The sequence below is a fragment of the Sordaria macrospora genome, chromosome 6, assembly GCF_033870435.1.
Source record: "Sordaria macrospora chromosome 6, complete sequence".
Classification (NCBI taxonomy): domain Eukaryota; kingdom Fungi; phylum Ascomycota; class Sordariomycetes; order Sordariales; family Sordariaceae; genus Sordaria; species Sordaria macrospora.
Window position 1 is genome coordinate 294,844 of NC_089376.1, and position 19,402 is coordinate 314,245.

General features: G+C 52.9%; 5 protein-coding genes across 5 annotated transcripts; 4 read left to right on the top strand and 1 right to left on the bottom strand.

The window, feature by feature from the left end:
• Positions 1 to 1,054: 1,054 nt before the first annotated feature.
• SMAC4_08620 (uncharacterized protein) lies at positions 1,055 to 2,560 on the top strand (the record flags this gene model as incomplete). Its single annotated transcript, XM_003345621.1, has 1 exon — positions 1,055 to 2,560. The coding sequence occupies one exon, from the start codon at positions 1,055 to 1,057 to the stop codon at positions 2,558 to 2,560; it is 1,506 nt and encodes a 501-aa protein (XP_003345669.1).
• Positions 2,561 to 4,189: 1,629 nt separating this feature from the next.
• On the top strand, positions 4,190 to 4,666 carry SMAC4_08621 (uncharacterized protein; the record flags this gene model as incomplete). The annotated part of the gene is made up of 2 exons (XM_003345622.1): positions 4,190 to 4,375; positions 4,577 to 4,666. The coding sequence occupies 2 exons, from the start codon at positions 4,190 to 4,192 to the stop codon at positions 4,664 to 4,666; spliced, it is 276 nt and encodes a 91-aa protein (XP_003345670.1).
• A 639-nt stretch (positions 4,667 to 5,305) lies between these two features.
• On the bottom strand, positions 5,306 to 8,948 carry SMAC4_08622 (uncharacterized protein; the record flags this gene model as incomplete). Its single annotated transcript, XM_066090826.1, has 3 exons — positions 5,306 to 5,939; positions 5,999 to 6,496; positions 6,555 to 8,948. 3 exons carry the CDS (start codon positions 8,946 to 8,948, stop codon positions 5,781 to 5,783), a joined length of 3,051 nt encoding a protein of 1,016 aa, XP_065947381.1. The 3' UTR covers positions 5,306 to 5,780.
• Positions 8,949 to 10,864: 1,916 nt separating this feature from the next.
• SMAC4_08623 (uncharacterized protein) lies at positions 10,865 to 15,171 on the top strand. The gene is made up of 3 exons (XM_066090827.1): positions 10,865 to 11,433; positions 11,519 to 14,450; positions 14,505 to 15,171. Exons 1-3 carry the CDS (start codon positions 11,294 to 11,296, stop codon positions 14,964 to 14,966), a joined length of 3,534 nt encoding a protein of 1,177 aa, XP_065947382.1. The 5' UTR covers positions 10,865 to 11,293; the 3' UTR covers positions 14,967 to 15,171.
• A 1,079-nt stretch (positions 15,172 to 16,250) lies between these two features.
• On the top strand, positions 16,251 to 17,909 carry SMAC4_08624 (uncharacterized protein; the record flags this gene model as incomplete). The annotated part of the gene is made up of 2 exons (XM_066090828.1): positions 16,251 to 16,837; positions 17,053 to 17,909. The coding sequence occupies 2 exons, from the start codon at positions 16,251 to 16,253 to the stop codon at positions 17,384 to 17,386; spliced, it is 921 nt and encodes a 306-aa protein (XP_065947383.1). The 3' UTR covers positions 17,387 to 17,909.
• Between the last annotated feature and the right edge of the window lie 1,493 nt (positions 17,910 to 19,402).

The window sequence follows — 19,402 nt, forward strand, 5'->3', positions numbered from 1 at the left end:
TCCTTCTTTATTTCCCAGAGAGAATGGACCCCCCGAGACCGGCTATCACACCCAGTTCGATACTTCCAATGTTAATGCCCAAAATGCGAGCTGTGTATGTAAGACCAAATCCGAGTCCATAGTCTAGAACTCCGAACCCTTCTGGGGTAAGTAGGCTCGGTAGGTAGTGTAAACAGGATTTGTCAGCAAAACGATCAGGAGCAGCTGAGCTTATCAAGGCTGAATCATCGTCGACAAATCCAATTCCACTTTGCAGTTGTTGTTTCACTTTCGGGGTCTTGGTCGAGACCGAGGTCCGTCCTTGTAGGTATGTAGTCCCAGGTCCACATGGAACGGCAGGGGCACATTGGAAAGGACCGACCGCTTAGTAACAGTTCACGAGTTAAGGTTTAGGTGATTTAGTTGGTGGACACAGGCTGGGTTAGGGGTATTTGTTAGTGGATAACGCTGAAGCTGCGCGGTCATTGGCCCTTCTCATAACAGCCCCAGATGCTGGTGTGGGTCTTTCTTATGTACATCGATCTGGCGTCGAGCACAGTGACGGTTTTGTTTACTTAAAGGTGCTCGGGACCGACTACCCTCTTAATTCGTCTTGTCCAACATTTGCTCTTTTTTAGGACATCAATATTCGTCCTTTCCGTGTTTTGTGCTACATTGGAACTCCGAAATTGGCAAGGGAGCGAGCTTCCACTTACCAAGTAAACAAAGGCGATAACACCGATAAGACCTATGTACCTACAGGTGCCTGCCTGGAGATTTGCAGCTGCTCGTCCCTCGAACGATGGACATTTTTCTCTTGCATCTTCCGACCTCCCTTCTTCCTCTCTCCCTCTTTTCCTCGTAAACACTTACGAGTAGACACTCACCATCTCGCAACAAACGGCGAGCTTTGCTTTTCTGGATTCCAGTTCGCTACATTAGCTATCACCATACCCATCTATCCAATCAACACCAACATAATTCCACATCAAGCGCCCCCAAGTCGACTCGGTACCATCAGCTCGTCCAACCTGACAGCTTTAGTTAACTCAACCAAACCACAACGACATCAAAAATGTCGGCCGCCGAAGCACTAGCCCTGGGGAAATCCCGATCCGCTCCCAAAGCTGTCCCAGCTGGTGTCCCAGCTGCTGCCCCAGCTCCAGCTGACACCACCACCACCACCACCGACACCAAGTCCACACCAACCTCCTCCATCAATATCGTCATCCTCGGCGGCAACTTCGCTGGCCTAGGCGTCCTGCACACCCTCGCCCGCCACACCATCCCAGCTCTGCAGCATCTTTCATCCCAAACCACCTCTTCTTCTACGCAGTACCAAATCACATTAATAACCCCCAACACCCAATTCTTATTCGTGCCCGCCTCCCCGCGCGCTCTAATCCAGCCGGACTTACTCCCCGGCGGCGAAGCCAAAGTCTTCCGCCCCCTCTCCGACGCCGTCAAACAATACGGCGACCTAGTAAAGCTCAAGCAAGCCTACGCCTACGCCGTCGACCGCACCAACCGCCGCGTCCACATCCGCCATGTCAACAGCCATTGGTCCGGCGACGGCATGCTAGTTCCTCCCGAGGCCGCGTCCACGGTTTCTTACGACGTGCTGGTCATCGCCACCGGCACCAAGGCAAGGAGCGCGCTATGGAGTATGCCTGGCCCCGGGAGCGAGGCGCTCAAGGGTGCGGAGGAGGCTACGCGCAGGGAGTGGGAATCTATCAGGAACAAACTGAGAAATTTGCAAAGTGGTGCGCATGAACACCATGACGTGTTGATTGCGGGCGGAGGACCGGTGGGTGTGGAAACGGCGGGGGAGGTGGCGAGCTGGTTGAAGGCGGAAGGGAAAACGGAGGGGGTGAAGATTACGTTGCATTCTGGGGCGGATAAGCTTCTGAAGAGGAATTGTGGGGAGGGGTTGGGACGCAAGGCGGAGGAGTATTTGAGGAGACAGTTTGGGGGGTTGGTAGAGGTTGTGCATGGTGGTGTCAAAATTGTTTCGGTGTCTGAGTCTGGTCCTGAGGCGGGAGATGGGGAAGGCGAGACTACGGTGCAACTAAGCGATGGCTCGACCAGGACTGTGGCCCTCTACATTGATGCCACGGGCGGTCAGGGAAACGCTGATGCCTTTTTGCCAAAGACCTGGCTTGATGGCTCTAACCGGGTGGTAACCAAGGACGCCTTCTTCCGCGTTCGCGGCTCTTCAGAGTCTGATCCTGAGGCTGGGGGGATCTACGCCGCAGGCGACGTCGTTTCAGGTTCCGATAACACGCTTATCGAAACAAACTTCCAGGTTCCCGTCGTTTGCTCTTCTATCGGCGCTGACCTCGCCTCCCAAATCCTCGGCCCCGACAGCCAGAAGAATGGCGTCAAACTCCCAGCACCGTTGAAGCAAAAGACTTTCAAGAACAAACTGGCCGGCACCCTTCTCATCCCCATCGGCCCCGGCGGCGGCGTAGGTCAGATTCTAGGTTGGGGAGTTCCGAGCTTTTTGGTGAAGGTTGCCAAGGCAAAGACGTTCATGGTTGATATGGCTGAGCCGGCTGTTACGGGTCAGCAGTGGAAGTAGGAATCTTCTTGGGATCGGAGATTCAGCAGGCTTAGGAATTGGGGGAGGAGGAGTGGGAGTGGGCGGAGGGTTGACTCGGGTGAGGAAAAGGGGAAGGAAGAGAAGGGGAAGGAAGAAGGGGGGAAGGAAGAAGGGGGGAAGGAAGAAGGGGGGAAGGAAATGCTGAGGGAGTTAAGTAAGGAAGGGTGGGGAAGTGATGGGAGTGGGAGGAACGGGGATGAGAGTGATGGACGGAAGTAATAGATACTAGATGGATGGTAGATGATTGAAGGGAGATGGTAATAGATGCGGTGGACAGACAGGTCGAAGTAATGATGGGAAGGAAGACATGATGGACGGGAGGAATGGCAGTGGGAGTAATGGATATCGACATTGTTACGACGGACGAGAAGAGTAATTTATGTTATGGTCAGCGGGTATTGGAAGATGGCAGAGCAAAGACTTGAACCACAACAAGCGAAAAACAGCGATATACCATTCAATAATTATGCTACTTGATCATAGCTCTATAACACACCCCTTCAAAACAACTGGAAAGGCTGTTATTGGCCATTGCGCTGATAGCTTGACGCTTGAGTCAAGTGATGTTGTTAGGACGTAGTCATTGTTGGTGTTGAGAACGCCTACTACGGTAGGTAATGAGCAACAGATATCATCTGCATTGTGTTGCCACGAAGAGTCGATGAGATGCTACGAGCTGGCTTCCAGAACAGGAAGAGAACAAGACCATCAGGAACAAGAAAAACAACAACCCACGAACCAGGATCTTGGGTTACCTTTTGCGGAGGCGGGTATTAGCCTGTATGTATGCAATCTACTCCACAGGTATAAGTCGTGCGCATATGAAGTTAAGTAACACATCTAATGGTCTACCAACGTCTCAATGACCTGAAAATATGACCTACTAATAGATTGATTATTCTCTGGATTGCTACCGTTAATCCTTGCTCTCACATGCTGATTACCTCTGAACCACGAAGCAAAAGGACATACAGTGCTGAGTTGGCAAACCTGTAAGCAGGAACCAGGAACCATGAAAGAGAAAAGGATGGTCGATGACCTTATAACACAACCTCACAAGCTGCTAGCATCACTTGTTTTCTCTTGACACCTGCCATTCCGGTCATTGTCTTGTTTATACGAAGAACTTGGCGATGTCTTTCAAATCTCTGAAACAGTTACAAGTGGTCTTCCAGACTTCCAATCGGAAGACCGGCACATACACTCGGCAATGGGATGTTACCCTCGCTTATGGCCTCGATATTGAGTATTGCGGCTAAACACTTGATTGACACTTGATTGCATCCCATGACGACGGTCGTACTACCAGAACCAGGAAAGTACGGGAATATCCAATAAATATCACGATTTTTCGACTACATGCGTGCCTGAAGTAGCTAAGGTGCGGAAGTATAAGATCCTCAAATATATCACATAGGTAAAGCCCACGGGTCAGCTCTTCACAACAGCCAGCCAAAGAGTTTCGATTTCTTTCCACCCTTTTCACATTCTACCCTCGACACCACCAGGTAGAGGAAACTCGAACCTACCTCTCCATCTTAGTAGGGAACAGCCAGAAACGAAAAAAAAAAAGAAAAAAAAAAGTCAGAAAAAGAAACACAAAACACAATGAAGTTCACATCCCTCTTCACCTGCGCCTTGATGAGCCTGAGTGCCACAGGCGCCCTCGCCCAAGTCTGCGAATGGTACCTCAACCCCGACGATTGCATCTGCATGCTTTCCACCGACGGCTCTCTCTTGCGCACGCAAACCACTTCTTGCTGCAAAAAGCTAGGTTACAAGACGATGAACAGTGTATGTTCCTCCTTTCTTCCCTTCTTTTTCCGTCCCCTTTACCTTCTCTCTATATTGGATAATGTCGAAGATGGTTGGTCAAGAGGAGAGAGAGGAGTGGATAGCAGCAACTTGGAGGTGGAAGAGAAAACAATGGATGGTAAGAATGACGGGCTGAATGAAATGAGTGGATGCTGATTTAGAGACATAAAACCAACACAGATCTGTGGCGTCGACCGCAAAAACCGGCAACTCTTCAAGGACTGCTGCAAAGATCTCAATCAGGAGAGCGTCATTGGGCACTGTCGCTAGTCGTTAGTCGCTACGACTTTCCACAAAAATCTAACGACGGCAATGAAGCAGCGGCAATGATCATTCGTGGGGTAAAGAACGGCCTGACAGAGAAAGCCAGGTAGCAACAACCAAGAGAGAGAGATGCAAGGAAGTAAATGGTTCGTGGTTCTCGGTTCGTAGTTGTGTACCTACCTAGGGGTACACAGTAGTGGCGACCCGGCCGGTGCATGGTGCATGGAATGATACGTGGGAGTTCAAGGGGCAAGCAAAGCGCAATAGTCATAGTGAACGGGGAAAGGGGAAAGGGGTGAAAGTATGAGAGAAAGTACAGTGCAATGGAGCTTGCGAGTGGACGAGAGGGATGTAAAAGGAAGGACTGGCGGGAGAGGTTACCTCTAAGGCGAGGTGAAGTGGGTTTGTTGGTGTTTATTTTGAGGATTCAAGTTTGGTGGGCCGGAGTTATGGGGTTTCGGTGCGATGGGTTGCGATATCAAGACAACTCTCGAGTGATGTTGGAGGTATCGATGACGAGGTAGTGAACCCATTCCTGGAACGTCAAAAAGGTACTTGGCTCGGTTGATGTAGCGAAAAGGAAGTGAGGGCATAATGTTGAAAACATCCACGAACCTCCTCAAGCTTGACAAGTCTTGGGTAAGAATATCAACAGACTATCATTTCTCTGTCGACTACCACTCCCTCTAACGAGCCCCACCCCTGAAGCAAGACTCGGAAGGGTAGGGGGCCTAAATGTGCTCTGTAATATCTATGTATAGCCTTCTATTTTTCTTCCTCTTTTCATCTTTCACTCGCCAAATAAAAGTGTCAGTCCACCTGGCATTGCTGAGACGCCCTTTAACAAATGGATAACAAATAGCCTCCAAAACTCCATAGCTGATGATAAGCGACACTTTTCCGCCCATACATAAGACATGATGACATGCTTCGTTGCGTTGCCTCTAGATAGTTATATTTCCGCAAACTCCAAAGAAAACCTTCTCGCACACGCCCTGGCCGGCTCTGTAACGGGGCAACATCTGCTGGGTACATGAACGCTGATGTCGTTGGATGAGAAAGGATTGATGTATGATTCCGGTTTCGGACAGAGGTCCAGGCTACCACAGAATATGACACTTTAGGCGCACAGCTTGGCCATGATCCTGATGTTGTTCAGGAATCCTTCCACCAAATCAAAGTACTGGTTGGGCTGATGGTCTTTTGCCCTGCGGCCTTGGTCTAGAATTGCCCTGGGATCGACTTCGATTTCAAGCTCGTGCTTCTTTTCCTCGCGGCCCTGGAGATATCGTCAGTGTCACGTTCAGTGGTTATTGTAGCGTACGACGGATAACTCACGTTAACATTCTCCGACACCTGCGTCAAATCGAACTGATAGCTACAATGACGATAGCTGAGTCGATCCTTGCGGCGGTCAGGAGACTGTCCCTTGTTGGCGCTGGTCGCGTACTCCTCTAGCTCCTCGAGAGAACCCTCCCAGGGCATTTCAAAGTTGATACTAATGCGGCAGTCCAGGCGGTGTTCGGGAAAATGAATACTCAGATCCCTCAGACGGGCCTTGACAATCTTGGCGATCTCCTCCCTGCTGCCATCCTTGTTCTCTTTGTAGGAAACGCGGACCTTGGCGTCACGCCCCTTGGATGCGAGAAGGTTGGCGATAGTGACGGGAAGCTCCCTGTCGCGGATCTGAGGTGGTATCGCGTAGAACCGGTCGACCTCCTTCTTGTGTTCGTACTTTACGGGGACGCGGGGACGCTCACGGCCAGTGCTGGAGTTGGGATTATTGGTGATGACCACCTGTTGGTTGAGGAAGTCGTTGTAGGCTTTGTGTTGTTTCTGAAAAAAGAAGCATTGGTCAATAGGACAGAAATGAGAGGACACGGACATGGCTTACATCAGTCATGATACTCCGAAACGGATAGACATAATCGTCTTCCTTGAGTATCGTAGCCGACAACACTCCAAGATCGATCCTTTGGTTGGTGTTACGGTCAATGATTTCTCCAAACTTGGCCTCAATCTCGAATTGGATGCCTCGGCTCTGGATCTCGCCCATATTCTCGTTCTGTACAATATAGTGAAAGAAAAAGTCGGCCATGACCTTGGCCATGGAGTCTTGAGGCAGATCGCCTGTAATGGAGGACTCCCATGGGCCAAGCGGTCCCCATTTGGCCTGCGCTTCTGGAGGAGGACCTTGTGCGCCTGGAGTCGCGGATCGTTCGTTGGGTCGAATTTCGTGTGCGCGGGGAACAGGTTCGTGTGCTCGAGGCACAGAACGCTTCTCTTCGGGGGAGGGATGACGGCTATGACCGTTGATTTGTACGGGCGCGTGGCCGGGCGCATGGACGGGTTTGTAGAGGACAAAGTTGGGCTCCTTCAGTGTGGTGCCTCGGGTGGCCTGCTGGGCCCAGGGAGGTGGGCTATCGTATGCTCGCCTCTTGACTGATTTGTTTGGGGTATGGCTCGAACGGGCTCTGTTTTCGAAGGGTGGGGGACGAACGTCTCGCCTCTCGAGTTCGTCTTGTCTCAGTTCTCGGTCGTCGAGTTTTCGCTTGGCGGCGGCATTGTTACTACCGAGGTCGCCGGGGCGGGCCTCGTCTCTGTATCGTGCCATTGGAGCGGCGGTATGGTTGGTATTGTTAGGGCGAGGAGGTTCGGACTCGGGAATCGAGACAACAGAAGTAGCCGTGGCAGGACGACCTGCGCTGCTTGGCAAACTCGGAACGCGAGTTTTGGGACTGATGCTGATGCTTCTTTCGCGTAGTTCTCGTTCACGTTCGCGGGCGTCGTAAATGCTCTGTGCGCTGTGTTGTCTGGGAAGAGACTGCGCAGGAGGTGGCGGGGGTGGTGCTGGTGCTGGTGGCTGTTGTTGTTGTTGTTGTTGTTGTTGTTGAGGGTGGGAATGGGGAGAGGAGATTTGTTGGTTTAGATGTGACGACCGGGGAGAGTTGAGGTTGAGGTGATGATGCGTTGTCGCAGCAGAATGTGGAAGTCGTTGCTGGTAAGGGCTTGGCGGTTGGCCGTAGTGGTTCAGGTTTTGGGACTGGGACTGGGCCTGCTGGGTTTGCTGGGTTTGCTGGGCCTGGCTACCAACTGGAGTTGCCTGGGGCAGTGGACGTGTTCCAGTTCCAGGGCCAGCCGTAGAAGCCGCCGTTAGCGGACGTGGACCCGCAACTGGAGTCGCTGGTTGGGATGACTGCCCCCGTTGCTGGGGATCCACGGAAATTTGGCCACCAGGACCTCCTGTCTGCGGCAGTGAATGCGGCCCAGCTACAGGACTTCCCCGGCCAAATGGACTCCCGTACACTTGTGAATGCGAATGCGAATGCGAATGTCCTGGTCCTGGTCCTGGCGGGCCCTGCGAGTGCGCCGAGGTTGGTGTCGGCGTCGATCCGGAATGCGTCGAATGCGATCGCTGGATATACGGGTTGTTATGTCCTCCACCTGGACCGCCGCCAGCTGTGCTAATCGGTGGTGTTTGGGGAACACCAACCGGCCGGCCTTGCTGCAAATAAGGGGCACCTCCAGCGCCGCCGTGTCCTAGAGGAGGCGGTGGTGGAGGTGGGCCTGTGACACCCACGGAGCCGCCCGGCGTTGGAGGATAACCTTCCCTGGAGGGGTATGCGGCTGTGCTGGTGGGAGGATATTGATTGTATGGTCGTTGCACAGGGCTGGTGGGAGTGTGCTGCGCCGAGGGAGGAAAGGGGTAACCGCCACTCTGAGCGCTAATCGACGACGTGGGCGTGTGACGGTACGGAGATGGACCGGGACCGGATGCAAGGCTGGGCGACCGGGGATCGTGGGCCGGGACTTGCTGCAGCGGGGGCGGCGGCGGAGGTCGGTTCGCGTATGGGCTCGGGCCGGCAGCAGGGGGTCCCGAAAACGGAGGAGGGGACGCGGCGAACGGGCCCGAGGAGATGCGCTGGGTTCCGTAACCCGAATCTTGGCGACCGGGCGAGGGTCGAGTCTGGTGGTGGTTGTAATCTATATACGACTGCTGGTGCTGTTGTCCAGGGTGTGGTGCTTGACCGGGTGTCGTGGGCGGCTGGGGATATCCCGGGTGATGTTGTTGTTGTTGTTGTTGTTGTTGTTGTTGTTGTTGGTGCTGCTGTTGATGTTGATATGACTGTTGTCGCTGGAGCGGTTGAGGATGTTGGGAATACTGTTGCGGGTGTGATCGCTGTTGCTGCTGTTGCTGTTGTTGCTGGGGTCGGTCGGGCGTGGACGCGGCGGCGCGAGGAGCAACTGGGCCGCTGTTGCTATCGTTGAGGACGTTTCTCAAGTCCATGTTGGCGATGGTGTCGCTCGTTCTTCTTTATATTAGTCGTTACTATTACAGTAATTCCGTCTTCCTTGATGGGCTTCTTCTTGTTCGATCGGCGCTGCTTTCTTCACACAGTTGCTTCGGCTGTTGAATCTTTTGTCTTCTGCCGCGGACCATGGACAAAGGGCTCGGATTAGGTATGTTGGATGTCTCGCAATGTGTCCTTTGTGTGAGTCGCGACGATGGAGACGGCGGTGGAAGCGGCAGCAGTGTCGTCGCGCATAGGGCTCGAATTGCGATCGGTGAGCTCGATTGAACAGGACGTGGTCATAGAATGGTGTCGCGATTGGGAAACATCACATCGTCATGGCGCAGGAGTCAAATGCCGGGCAGAGTTGAGGAGACAATGCAGGCTGAATTGGGGTTCAATGGCGTCGGGTTTCTCTGGTCGCAACAAGGAGTTGACTTGAGCGATGCGAACGATGGACCGTCGCGGGCAAAAGGAACTTGGTGTCGTGGGAATGTGGACAATCGAGTCGCAATATCGAGAGAGTCCTTGCTTGTCGAATCACTTCGAAGGGCAAGTGTGAAGAGAGATGCGGTGGTGGTTGGCGGTGCCGTGGTGATGTTGCTGTCTGTGTTGCTGGCCGCGGGAGCTGCTGATGTTCGGAGCTGACAGGTTGGTGGATGCTGTTGAGCTGTGCCTGTCAAGTGTCGTGTGTTCAACAAGGTAGCTCCCTATCCCATGTCGCGAATGTGTGGGGATGCCGAATGCTGTAAGGTGGACTCGCGACTGGTGAGAATTGACGAGAACACCGACAGCCGTTCACGGGCAAGCGTATTACCGTGCAGTGTTGCACCAGGAGAAAAAAAGAGAATGGAAGAAAAAAATAGAGGCTAGAGTATCATCATGACATTGTCCCGCGCAAACGCTAATACCAAGGAAGCTGGGCGTGTATAAGTGTAGCACTCATTTCGCTATCTCAATTCCACGCAGTCAAAGAGGGGAACTGTTAGTGGAGGTTACATGTCCACTACTACGGGTCGTGTTGGCTAGAGACCGTATAATTGACCGGAGGAGACCTTCTCTCTGTTCTCTCCCTGAACATTATTTCCACATCCAATTATAGAGTTATCATGACCCGTGCCAACTTGCATCCGCCATTTAGAGATGGACATACTCTTCAGGTTGAGGCTGCAGATTTGGGTTGATATGTGGAAGAGCGGACGCTTCTTGTGCAGCGCAAATAGTAAACAACCACCAACAAACGGCATGAGGAGGGACCAACTGGAAGTTGAAGAGGCTTGGGTGCAGCTCGGACGGAAGAGTAAAGAGCCGATGAGAGGCCTCGGTTAAGAAGGGGAAAAGAGTACAGGTGGAACTTAGTTGGTTGCCGCTATTGCTAAGCTGAGTACAGGATCATCTGTCTGAAGTTAGGTTAATAGTCCGGAGTCCCGAGGTTCAACTCGGAATCTTTAAAGACTGTTGGCGATGGAAGGTGTTTCCTACTGGCACATGTCCATTGAAAGTAAGACGTAGGTACCTTTGTACCTGTAAGTCCAGGCTCTATGGTAAGCTTCATCAAAGTCAAGGACATGGACTTAACAGCCTGATATTAATAATAACATGATTGAATTGTGATTTTGGTTCATAACTTGACTCTTGCAATGGTGCGTGAAGTGCTAGGTACCGTCAGATAGCTCCATCTCTTTGGTGGGTTTTCAGTCTCGACTAGACTTGTCTTTGGAATCTGGAGTCTTTGGGATCTGAATTGGAGAAGAGAGCAACGAGCTTCAACGCTTTCGGCCTGTCTCGTTGAGCTTGCTGGCTCGTGCACACTTGGAGCTGGCAGAAGATAAGGCAAGATAAGGTACGTACCTCCCTTCAAAATGGAATATCTCACCTTCCGTTCCCTTTCCCATTGGTTTGTCATTTCAAGTACCCAGGTACCTCTGCCAGCAAGGGACCCACTCAAGGCAGGAGCTCCCTGACGTGGATGCTCGGCCGTCAGTTCGTCACTACAAACCACGGCAGGCTCCAACCAGCCAACCAGCTCCTCCCGTTCCAGCGCCCGCCAGCTCCATCGCTGCCCACTGCTCACTGAAGCCATCACTGCTGGGTGACACTGGCATCCCAACCTTGACGGCAACAACTGATCCCGATTTCAGCTCGATCCATTCCTCGCCCAACAAACAACCCAAGCTCCATATCCCATCACCACCACCGACGCGGCGCACGAGGACGCTGATTTTCTACAACAACCCGACTTTAATAAACACCCCCGATATAAACAGTCCCTCTCCCTCGGACGACCAGAAACCGCCACCGCGAAGCTCGCCTCATCCCACTTCTTTTTATCATCATCACGATGCCCGGCCTCGTCACCGCGACGGGCGTTTTGGCCTTCCTCGCCGACGAGGAGCCCGAGCTCAAGGTCTTCGCCCTCAAGACCCTCAACGATGATATCGACACCGTTTGGACCGAGGTCGCTGGCGCGTTGACCCAGATGTGAGTAGCTCCCTGATACCCCGACGATGCCAAGCTAGCTGAAGCTGGGGCAACTGAGCTGATCTGTCTGTCTCTTCTCCCACAGTGAGGCCCTCTACGAAGACGAGACCTTCCCTGAGCGCCAACTTGCCGCCCTTGTTCTCGCCAAGGTCTACTTCCACCTCCAGGCCTACAATGAGAGCATGACCTTTGCCCTTGCTGCCGGCCCCCTCTTCAAGCTCGACGCCCCCAGCGAGTTCGAGGAGACCATCATCTCCAAGTGCATCGACCAGTACATCGCCGTCTCGTCTCTCCACCACACTCCTTCCAAGAAGGACCTGCCCACCCTCTCGACCGATATCGGCAGCGGTGCCATCGATAGCTCGGCTCTCATTTCCCCCACCACGCCCTTCTCGCAATCCTCGGTTCCTTCCAAGTCCCTCCTTGCGCGCGCATCGTCCGACGACAACACCATCCTGGATCCCACCTTCCAGCCCACCAAGGAGACCCGCTCCGCCTCGATAGCCCAGGTTCACGATACCGCCACTCAGGTTGCGCTTCAGAACATCATCGAGCGCCTGTTCGAGAACTGCCTCAAGGAGGGCAAATACAGACAGGTGGTGGGTATTGCTGTCGAGGCCAAGAACCTTGATGTTCTGCGTCGCGTCATCAAGCGCGCCAGCGAGGATGTCAAGTCCGGCAAGACCAAGGTACAGGAAGGTAGCCAGGGGCCGGCTGAGGAGCTCATGGACTATGCCCTTGGCATCTGCATGGACATTGTCCAGGAACGCGGCTTCCGCACCGAGATTCTGCGCCTGATCCTTGATCTCCTAAACGATATTCCCAACCCGGATTACTTCGCCATCGCCAAGTGCGTTGTCTATCTTGATTCGGACGAGGAGGCGTCTCGCATGCTCCGCCAGCTTGTGACCAAGGGAGAACAGGACTCGATCGCCATTGCCTACCAAATCGCCTTCGATCTTTACGACAACGGCACCCAGGAATTCTTGGGCAAGGTCATCAAGGCGCTGCCCTCCGGCGAGCCGGCCAAGCCCAAGGCTGAATCCAGCGATGCGGCTGCCGAAAGTGAGCCTCTTCTGGAAGGCCAGGAAAGCTCCGAGGAGGAACTGTCCGAGGAGGTGGCCAAGGTCTACAAGAACATCCGCAAGATTCTCGACGGAAGCAAGGCCATCAAGCTTAACCTCGAATTCCTCTACCGCAACAACCACACCGATATGAGCATTCTCAACAAGGTCCGCGACAGCTTGGATGGTCGCAACTCCATCTTCCACAGCGCCGTCACCTTCTGCAATGCCTTTATGAACGCTGGCACTACTAATGACAGGTTCTTCAGGGATAACCTCGAGTGGCTAGGAAGGGCGGTCAACTGGTCCAAGTTCACAGCCACCGCCGCGCTTGGTGTTCTTCACCGTGGCAACGTCACCCAGTCTCGCAAGCTCCTCGAGCCCTACCTTCCCCGTCCCTCCGGCGTCAGCACTGGTTCCATCTACAGCCAGGCTGGTGCCCTCTACGCTTACGGTCTGATCCACGCCAACCACGGTGCTGATGCTCTGGCCTACCTTCACCAACAGTTCAAGGACGCCGATCAGGAGGTCATTCAGCACGGTGGCGCTTTGGGTCTGGGTATTGCCGGTATGGGCACTGGCGACCAAAGGATCATTGAGGATCTCAAGGAAGCTCTCTACTCGGATTCTGCTCTCAACGGTGAGGCCGTTGGTGCCGCTATGGGTCTGATCATGCTGGGAACCGGACATGCCCCCACCATTGATGCCATGTTCACCTACGCCCACGAGACTCAGCACGAGAAGATTGTCCGCGGTATTGCCTTGGGTATTGCCCTCATCATGTTTGGACAGCAGGAGAGTGCCGACAGGACAATCCAGATGCTCCTTGCCAACCCTGACCCTATCCTCCGCTATGGTGGTGTTCTCACCCTTGCCATGGCCTACTGCGGAACCGGCAGCAACAAGGCTATCCGCAAGCTCCTCCACCTTGCTGTCAGCGACGTGAACGATGACGTCCGCCGTGTTGCCGTCATGAGCTTGGGTTTCATCCTCTTCCGCAAGCCCGGCAGCGTTCCTCGCATGGTCGAGTTGCTTGCCGAGTCTTACAACCCTCATGTGCGCTATGGTTCGGCCATGGCCCTCGGTATCGCGTGCGCCGGTACTGGTTTGGATGAGGCGATCGACCTGCTCGAGCCCATGATGAAGGACCCCACCGACTTTGTCCGCCAGGGTGCCCTTATTGCTCTGGCCATGATCTTGGTTCAGCAGAACGAGGTTATGAACCCCAAGGTTGCCGCCATCAGGAAGACGCTCAAGAAGGTTGTCAGCGACCGTCACGAGGAGCAGATGACCAAGTTCGGCGCCTCGCTCGCCCTTGGTATCATTGACGCCGGTGGCCGCAATTGCACCATTGGCCTCCAGACCCAGACTGGCAACCTCAACATGGCCGGTATTGTTGGTATGGCTGTGTTCACCCAGTACTGGTACTGGTTCCCCTTCACCCACTTCTTGTCGCTCAGCTTTGTCCCCACGTCCATCATTGCTCTCGACTCCGATCTCGCCATCCCCAACACCAAGTTCCACTGCGCCACTCGTCCCAGCTTGTTCGACTACCCACCAGAGCAGGAGGTCAAGGTGGAGGAGGGACCCGCCTTGGTCACCACTGCTGTTTTGTCCACCACGGCGCAGGCCAAGCGTCGCGCTCAAAAGAAGGAGAAGGCCCAGCGTCGTGAGAGCATGGATATCGACACGCCGGCTGTCGCCAAGACCACCCAAGCTGCTGCTGCCGAGGACAAGATGGATATCGACGAAGATAAGAAGGTCGTCGCCAAGCCTGAAGAGTCCAAGGAGAAGAAGGAGGGTGAGGATAAGGAGACGACCGCCGCCACCGAGGCCAAGAAGAAGGCCGAGAAGGAGAAGGTTGGATACGAGATTGACAACATGTCTCGTATCTTGCCCGGTCAGCTCAAGTACATTAGCTTCCCGGCTGGACGTTATAAGCCAGTCAAGAAGGTGGGTCATTCCTTTCCTAACTACACAACTACTCAGTATGCTAACTACGTGCAGCCCACCGGTGGTCCTCTCCTCCTCTTCGATACCCAGCCTTCGGAGGCCAAGTCGCTGGTCGAGGAAAAGCTCAACAAGGTCACCACTGAGCGCGCCCCTGTCGCCGGAGCCAGTGCTTCCGGTTCCAACGACGGAACCCCCCGTCTCAACACCAGTGCTGCCCAATCCCTTCTCAGCCAGCTCCAAGGAACCGGCCCTTTCAACGGGTCTAGTATGCGGGAACTTAGCGAGTTGCTGCAACTTGGCCAGCGTGAGGTAGATGCTGGTGCTGGTGCTGGATTCGAGGAGAGAACTGCTGCTGCGAGCAGTGGACGTGGTGCCGCGGCGGGAAGCGGTGCTGGCGCGGCTGCTGCTGCGGCGGTGTTGATGGCTGTTGATGAGGATGGTGAGGGTGACGAGGAGGCGCAGACGCCAGCGGAGTTTGAGTACTTTACTGATGCCGAGGCGGATGATGAGGAATGATGATGGGGAAGATAGACGAGGTGTAGATGGACGGTGGAAGGTGGAGAATGAATAGACGGGATTGATATCGTCATGGTCTGTCTGGCTTGGCCGTGATTGCACATGTTTACAGTGAGGAACATCATCAGCGATACTAGAAAAGCGTATTCTGGCAGTTCATTATACTACTTGAGAATGCACATATTCGTTCAAGTCGAGCGCTGCCGAGTGTTAACACACTCGTAGCTGAGGTGAGAAGTCAAGGTAATCGTGGTGTGGTGTCCGTGTTATCGCACTAACAACACCAGGTAGTTACAGCCCCCATTCCTGTTGACGTGCCAGCACCAGTGTCTGAATCACATGCAACAGCCCTACCAGCGGATCATCCCAACCCCGCGACGTCATCGGCCAGGTCCCTGTGGAACGATTTCTTGGCAGCAATGACGACGTCGTTCGTTTGTTTGTCTTTGTTGCGGTACCACATTTTTCATCTTGTTCTCGATTGACCTTCACACTTCTTTCTCAAGTCTATCTCCGTACAGTAACCTCATTTTGTCGACGTTACTTCTGACAATCCATCGCCGTGGTTGCCAGTCTTTGATACCATCCGGACACTCCTCAAATACTCACCAGACACTCACCTACCACAACACAACAACCACACGGAAAATATCACAAAACCTTACCAACCACAGCCCAAACCCAGCAAGATCTTGGCCCACCGAAAGAAAGAGCATAGCACCCAAGAGGAATCCACAAACAAAAACCGCAACCATGGCCCCTCCGAGAAAACCAGAAGATTACACCCTCCGCGTAACCGCCGGTCCAACCTACGACCTCTCAACACACGTCGAAGTCCCCATCAATTCTTCCCGCCTAACCCACATCGAGTCTCTAGAGGGAATGGACATTGATCTGAACGTGCGCATTCAAAACTACCGTGGTCTGCCGAGGGGGTCGAATGAGACATCGCCTTATTTCGAGAGGGAGCCTCATAGGTATAATAAGGATCAATACTCTATCGGACTCCAATTCACGCCCAAGGCACCATCACACGGCAACAGCAAAGCTAAGGTGAATGGTAGCGGGAACGGGAATAGGGATGAGAATGGGTCAGCAGCAACAGAAGCAAGTGAAGGACGTGGCAGCATGGTCAACAATGAAAAGGACGTCAAAGAAGAGGGAGAAGCAGAAACAGACCAAGAAGGACATCAACCGCAGGGAATCCCAGCCTCAGACCTCCAATTCGGCAACGACTTCGACCACCCCATCCGCAATTACCTCCCTCCAGGCGTGAACACAGCAATGAACATTCTGAAATGGTGGATCGACCCTGGACTAGAGGGGGACGCATATGCTGATGAACCGTTTTTGTATGGGCCGGCACTTAGCTCTTTCAATTCTGTCCGCGTTGGGGCCGGGGAACACGATGAAGAGGGGGGGTGTGGGCTTTGGGTCGAGGAGGGTGCTTCTTCATCGGAGTCTGAGTCCGAATCTGAGGATGAGAGTGGCGAGGACGACAAAAAAGCAGCAACGGCAAAAGCGAAGAGCAGCGACAATGGCACCAACGACAACAGCAACAACAACAACAGCAACAACAACAACAACAACAACAACAACAACAACAACAACAACAACAACAAACCCAAACGCACATCTGGCAAGAAATGGAGAGAGGAGGTCCTTAAGGGATCGTGGGTTGGAAATGATGCTAAGAAGCGGCAGAAGTGGGCGTTGAAGGAAGATTCCAAAAAGAAATGGGTGTGGGAATATGGACGCACGTACAGCGTCGACTTTTATAACCCGTACATTGACTTTGGCAAGTGCGAGCTGAAATTGCCAGGGTTTGGGGTTAATGTGTTGAGGTATTGGGATGGCGAGACTGGGTTGAGGTATGTTTCTTTTCTTCTTTCTTTCTCTATGCTCGTCTTTTTTTTCGGTCGTCTGATTTCTCTGGGGGACCCTATCATTTCCCTTTCTTTCCTTTCCCTTTCCATCTTGCCCTCTGTCTTTTTTGCCTCTTTGCGCATTATCTTGTTTCTCGTCAGCTGTTGTTTTCCTTGTGGAATGTTAATGTCAATTGTAACTAACAACCCGGGCAAAATAGATACGTCCTCCGCAACCGCCTCACCAAAAAGCCCTACCTCGTCATTTTGTTTACGCTCTACCCGAACGACATGGTGAACGAAGACGGCACGCTCAAGCCCGAGGCGTTGAAGGCTACTGCTAGGGCTAGTGGTGGTGGGAAGAATGAGACTGATGGTGCCAAGGCTACCTCTACGGACGCTCACGCAAGTGGGAATGGAGCTGCGAAGAAGGATGGAGATAAGGACGGGTTTGATGAGGACAAGGCGATGGAGGAGGCGAGGGGGAAGCTGGAGGGTGTCAAACTTGGTGATGGCCCGACGGGAGGGAGCGGAGGGGATGATGATGTTGACTGAGTCAGTGGTCGGTGATGACCGTTGGCGGGAGTCCGAGTCAGAGTGTGATGAATGATATCTTGGCTCTCCATATGCTTATGTTGTGTTACAATAACCCTTAACATTACATCGTCAAACTGCTAAACCAAAGTAAATTATAACCCATTTGTTCGCCGTCATCGCCCACCGCTCCCAAATCTGTGTCAATTTGCAATACAGCCAAGCCTTGATTTGTTAAGGCCAACAGTGACTTGACACCCCTCCTTTCCCCTTCTTCCTTTCCCCTCCTGCCTCCCCTTCTTTTTCCCCCTGCCGAGGAAGGAAAGACCGACTGACTGACTATCGATGCCTAATGCTGTATCTGGCGTTCCTGTCCCACTGAAATCCAAGACCACTTCCCCCCTCCTCCATCTCAGCAAGAACCACAAAGTGTACACTAACCCATTCTTAAGTCCTGTTCATCCATTGCTTTGAAAGAAAGGAAGTCACCACCTGCCGTGTCAAACAAGGTACCTCTACACGGCATTCCACTCGCTGATCAAATGAATGTGCCGCTCAGCTTTGTAAATTACAAACCGAATATGTAAATCCAAGCCAAAACATCGCTACAAACCCAAGCCCAATCCATATGTGTTAATAATCTATTGTCGCCGATCGTTGTTATCCAATTCTTCCATTCTTCCATTCTTCCATTTCTCCATCCATCCATCCATCCATCCATCTATCCATCTATCCATCTATCCATGTATTCATTCATTTACATGTGTTTCCTTCTATCGACGCCTTGCTCCTTCCGTCAGTGATGCCTGAAGTGTATCCTTGCGTATGTCTTCTTTCCTCTATTTTTTTTTGTCTCGCTCTGGGGTGCGATTGCTCGCCCATGTCTTTCTGGCTTGCTGTATAAGCTAGCTCTTCCTTCCTTCCGTCGGTTGCTTGCCAAGTTCATATCCCAAATTTACCCGAAACACCATGTCTGTAAATTGCGGAAGAAAATGAAATAGAAGATGTGAAATCCAAGACATTATGAGGAGGAACGAAGAAAGGATGAAACAACCAGTAAGAAAGGTTCATACAAACTTGACCAAGGAGAAAAATCTGACCAGAAAACAAACCGGCCAGAAAAGAGAACTGACAAGAGGAGAGACCCAACGAGAAAGAAAAACCGACAAGAAAGCCATAAAACAAGAACAGAAAAGCGGCGAAAGGTAAAGGCGGAAAATGGCGAGAGGGAGGAAGGATAGGGGCAGTTGTTGTTGTTGTTATTTTTAACGTCTACTTCCGCCTCCCGTAGGGGATGAGACGTGCCGCACCGGTGAGTCTAGCATACAAAATCAAGAGCAATGCCCTAACTGTCCACCAAAACCATTAATCCGAGGGCAAACCGAGGCCTGTTGCCAGTGTAAATCATGTGTTGCCCATAGCGTAAACGCGGCCCAACACTTATAATCGAATCGCCCAGTGGGCGAGCCGCCAGTATATGACGGAACCTGTAGCACAAAGGAAAAGGTAAAAGAAATGACAAAATCACTCCTCTCCGCTCTCGCTCTCGCTCTCCTCCTCCCGCAAGGCCTCCTCCCGTCTCCTTGCACGGTGAATTAGCCTGTCCAAGTCCACCATAACCCTCTCAATGTCGTGGCCATGGCCAACCTCCACTCCTTTACTCCGTAAAAACCCCGTAAGGTTGTCAGCGGCGCCACCGCCGTCAATGTGCTGTTGCCAGAGTGTCTGTCGCCAGGCCTTTCTCGTGCAAGTCCATGAAAAGAAGTGCGAGGTCTGGATCCTAATGATGAAGCGCTGCCAGTAAATTCCAATAGCAAGGGAGAGATTCTCCCGCGTAGCCGCTTCGCCCGTGACGGGGGAAACTGCATATGCCTTCCTGCAGTGGAAAGGGTGGAAGGGAGTCTTCCAGCTGCCACAATAGCATGTTAGCAGGGCGTCCTCGTGCTCGAAGCGCTCGTGGTAGTCCTTGGAATCCCCGTGGCCAGACCTGGCCGCGAGGAGGTGGTGTAAAGACCGTCTATCCAACTCTTTTAATTC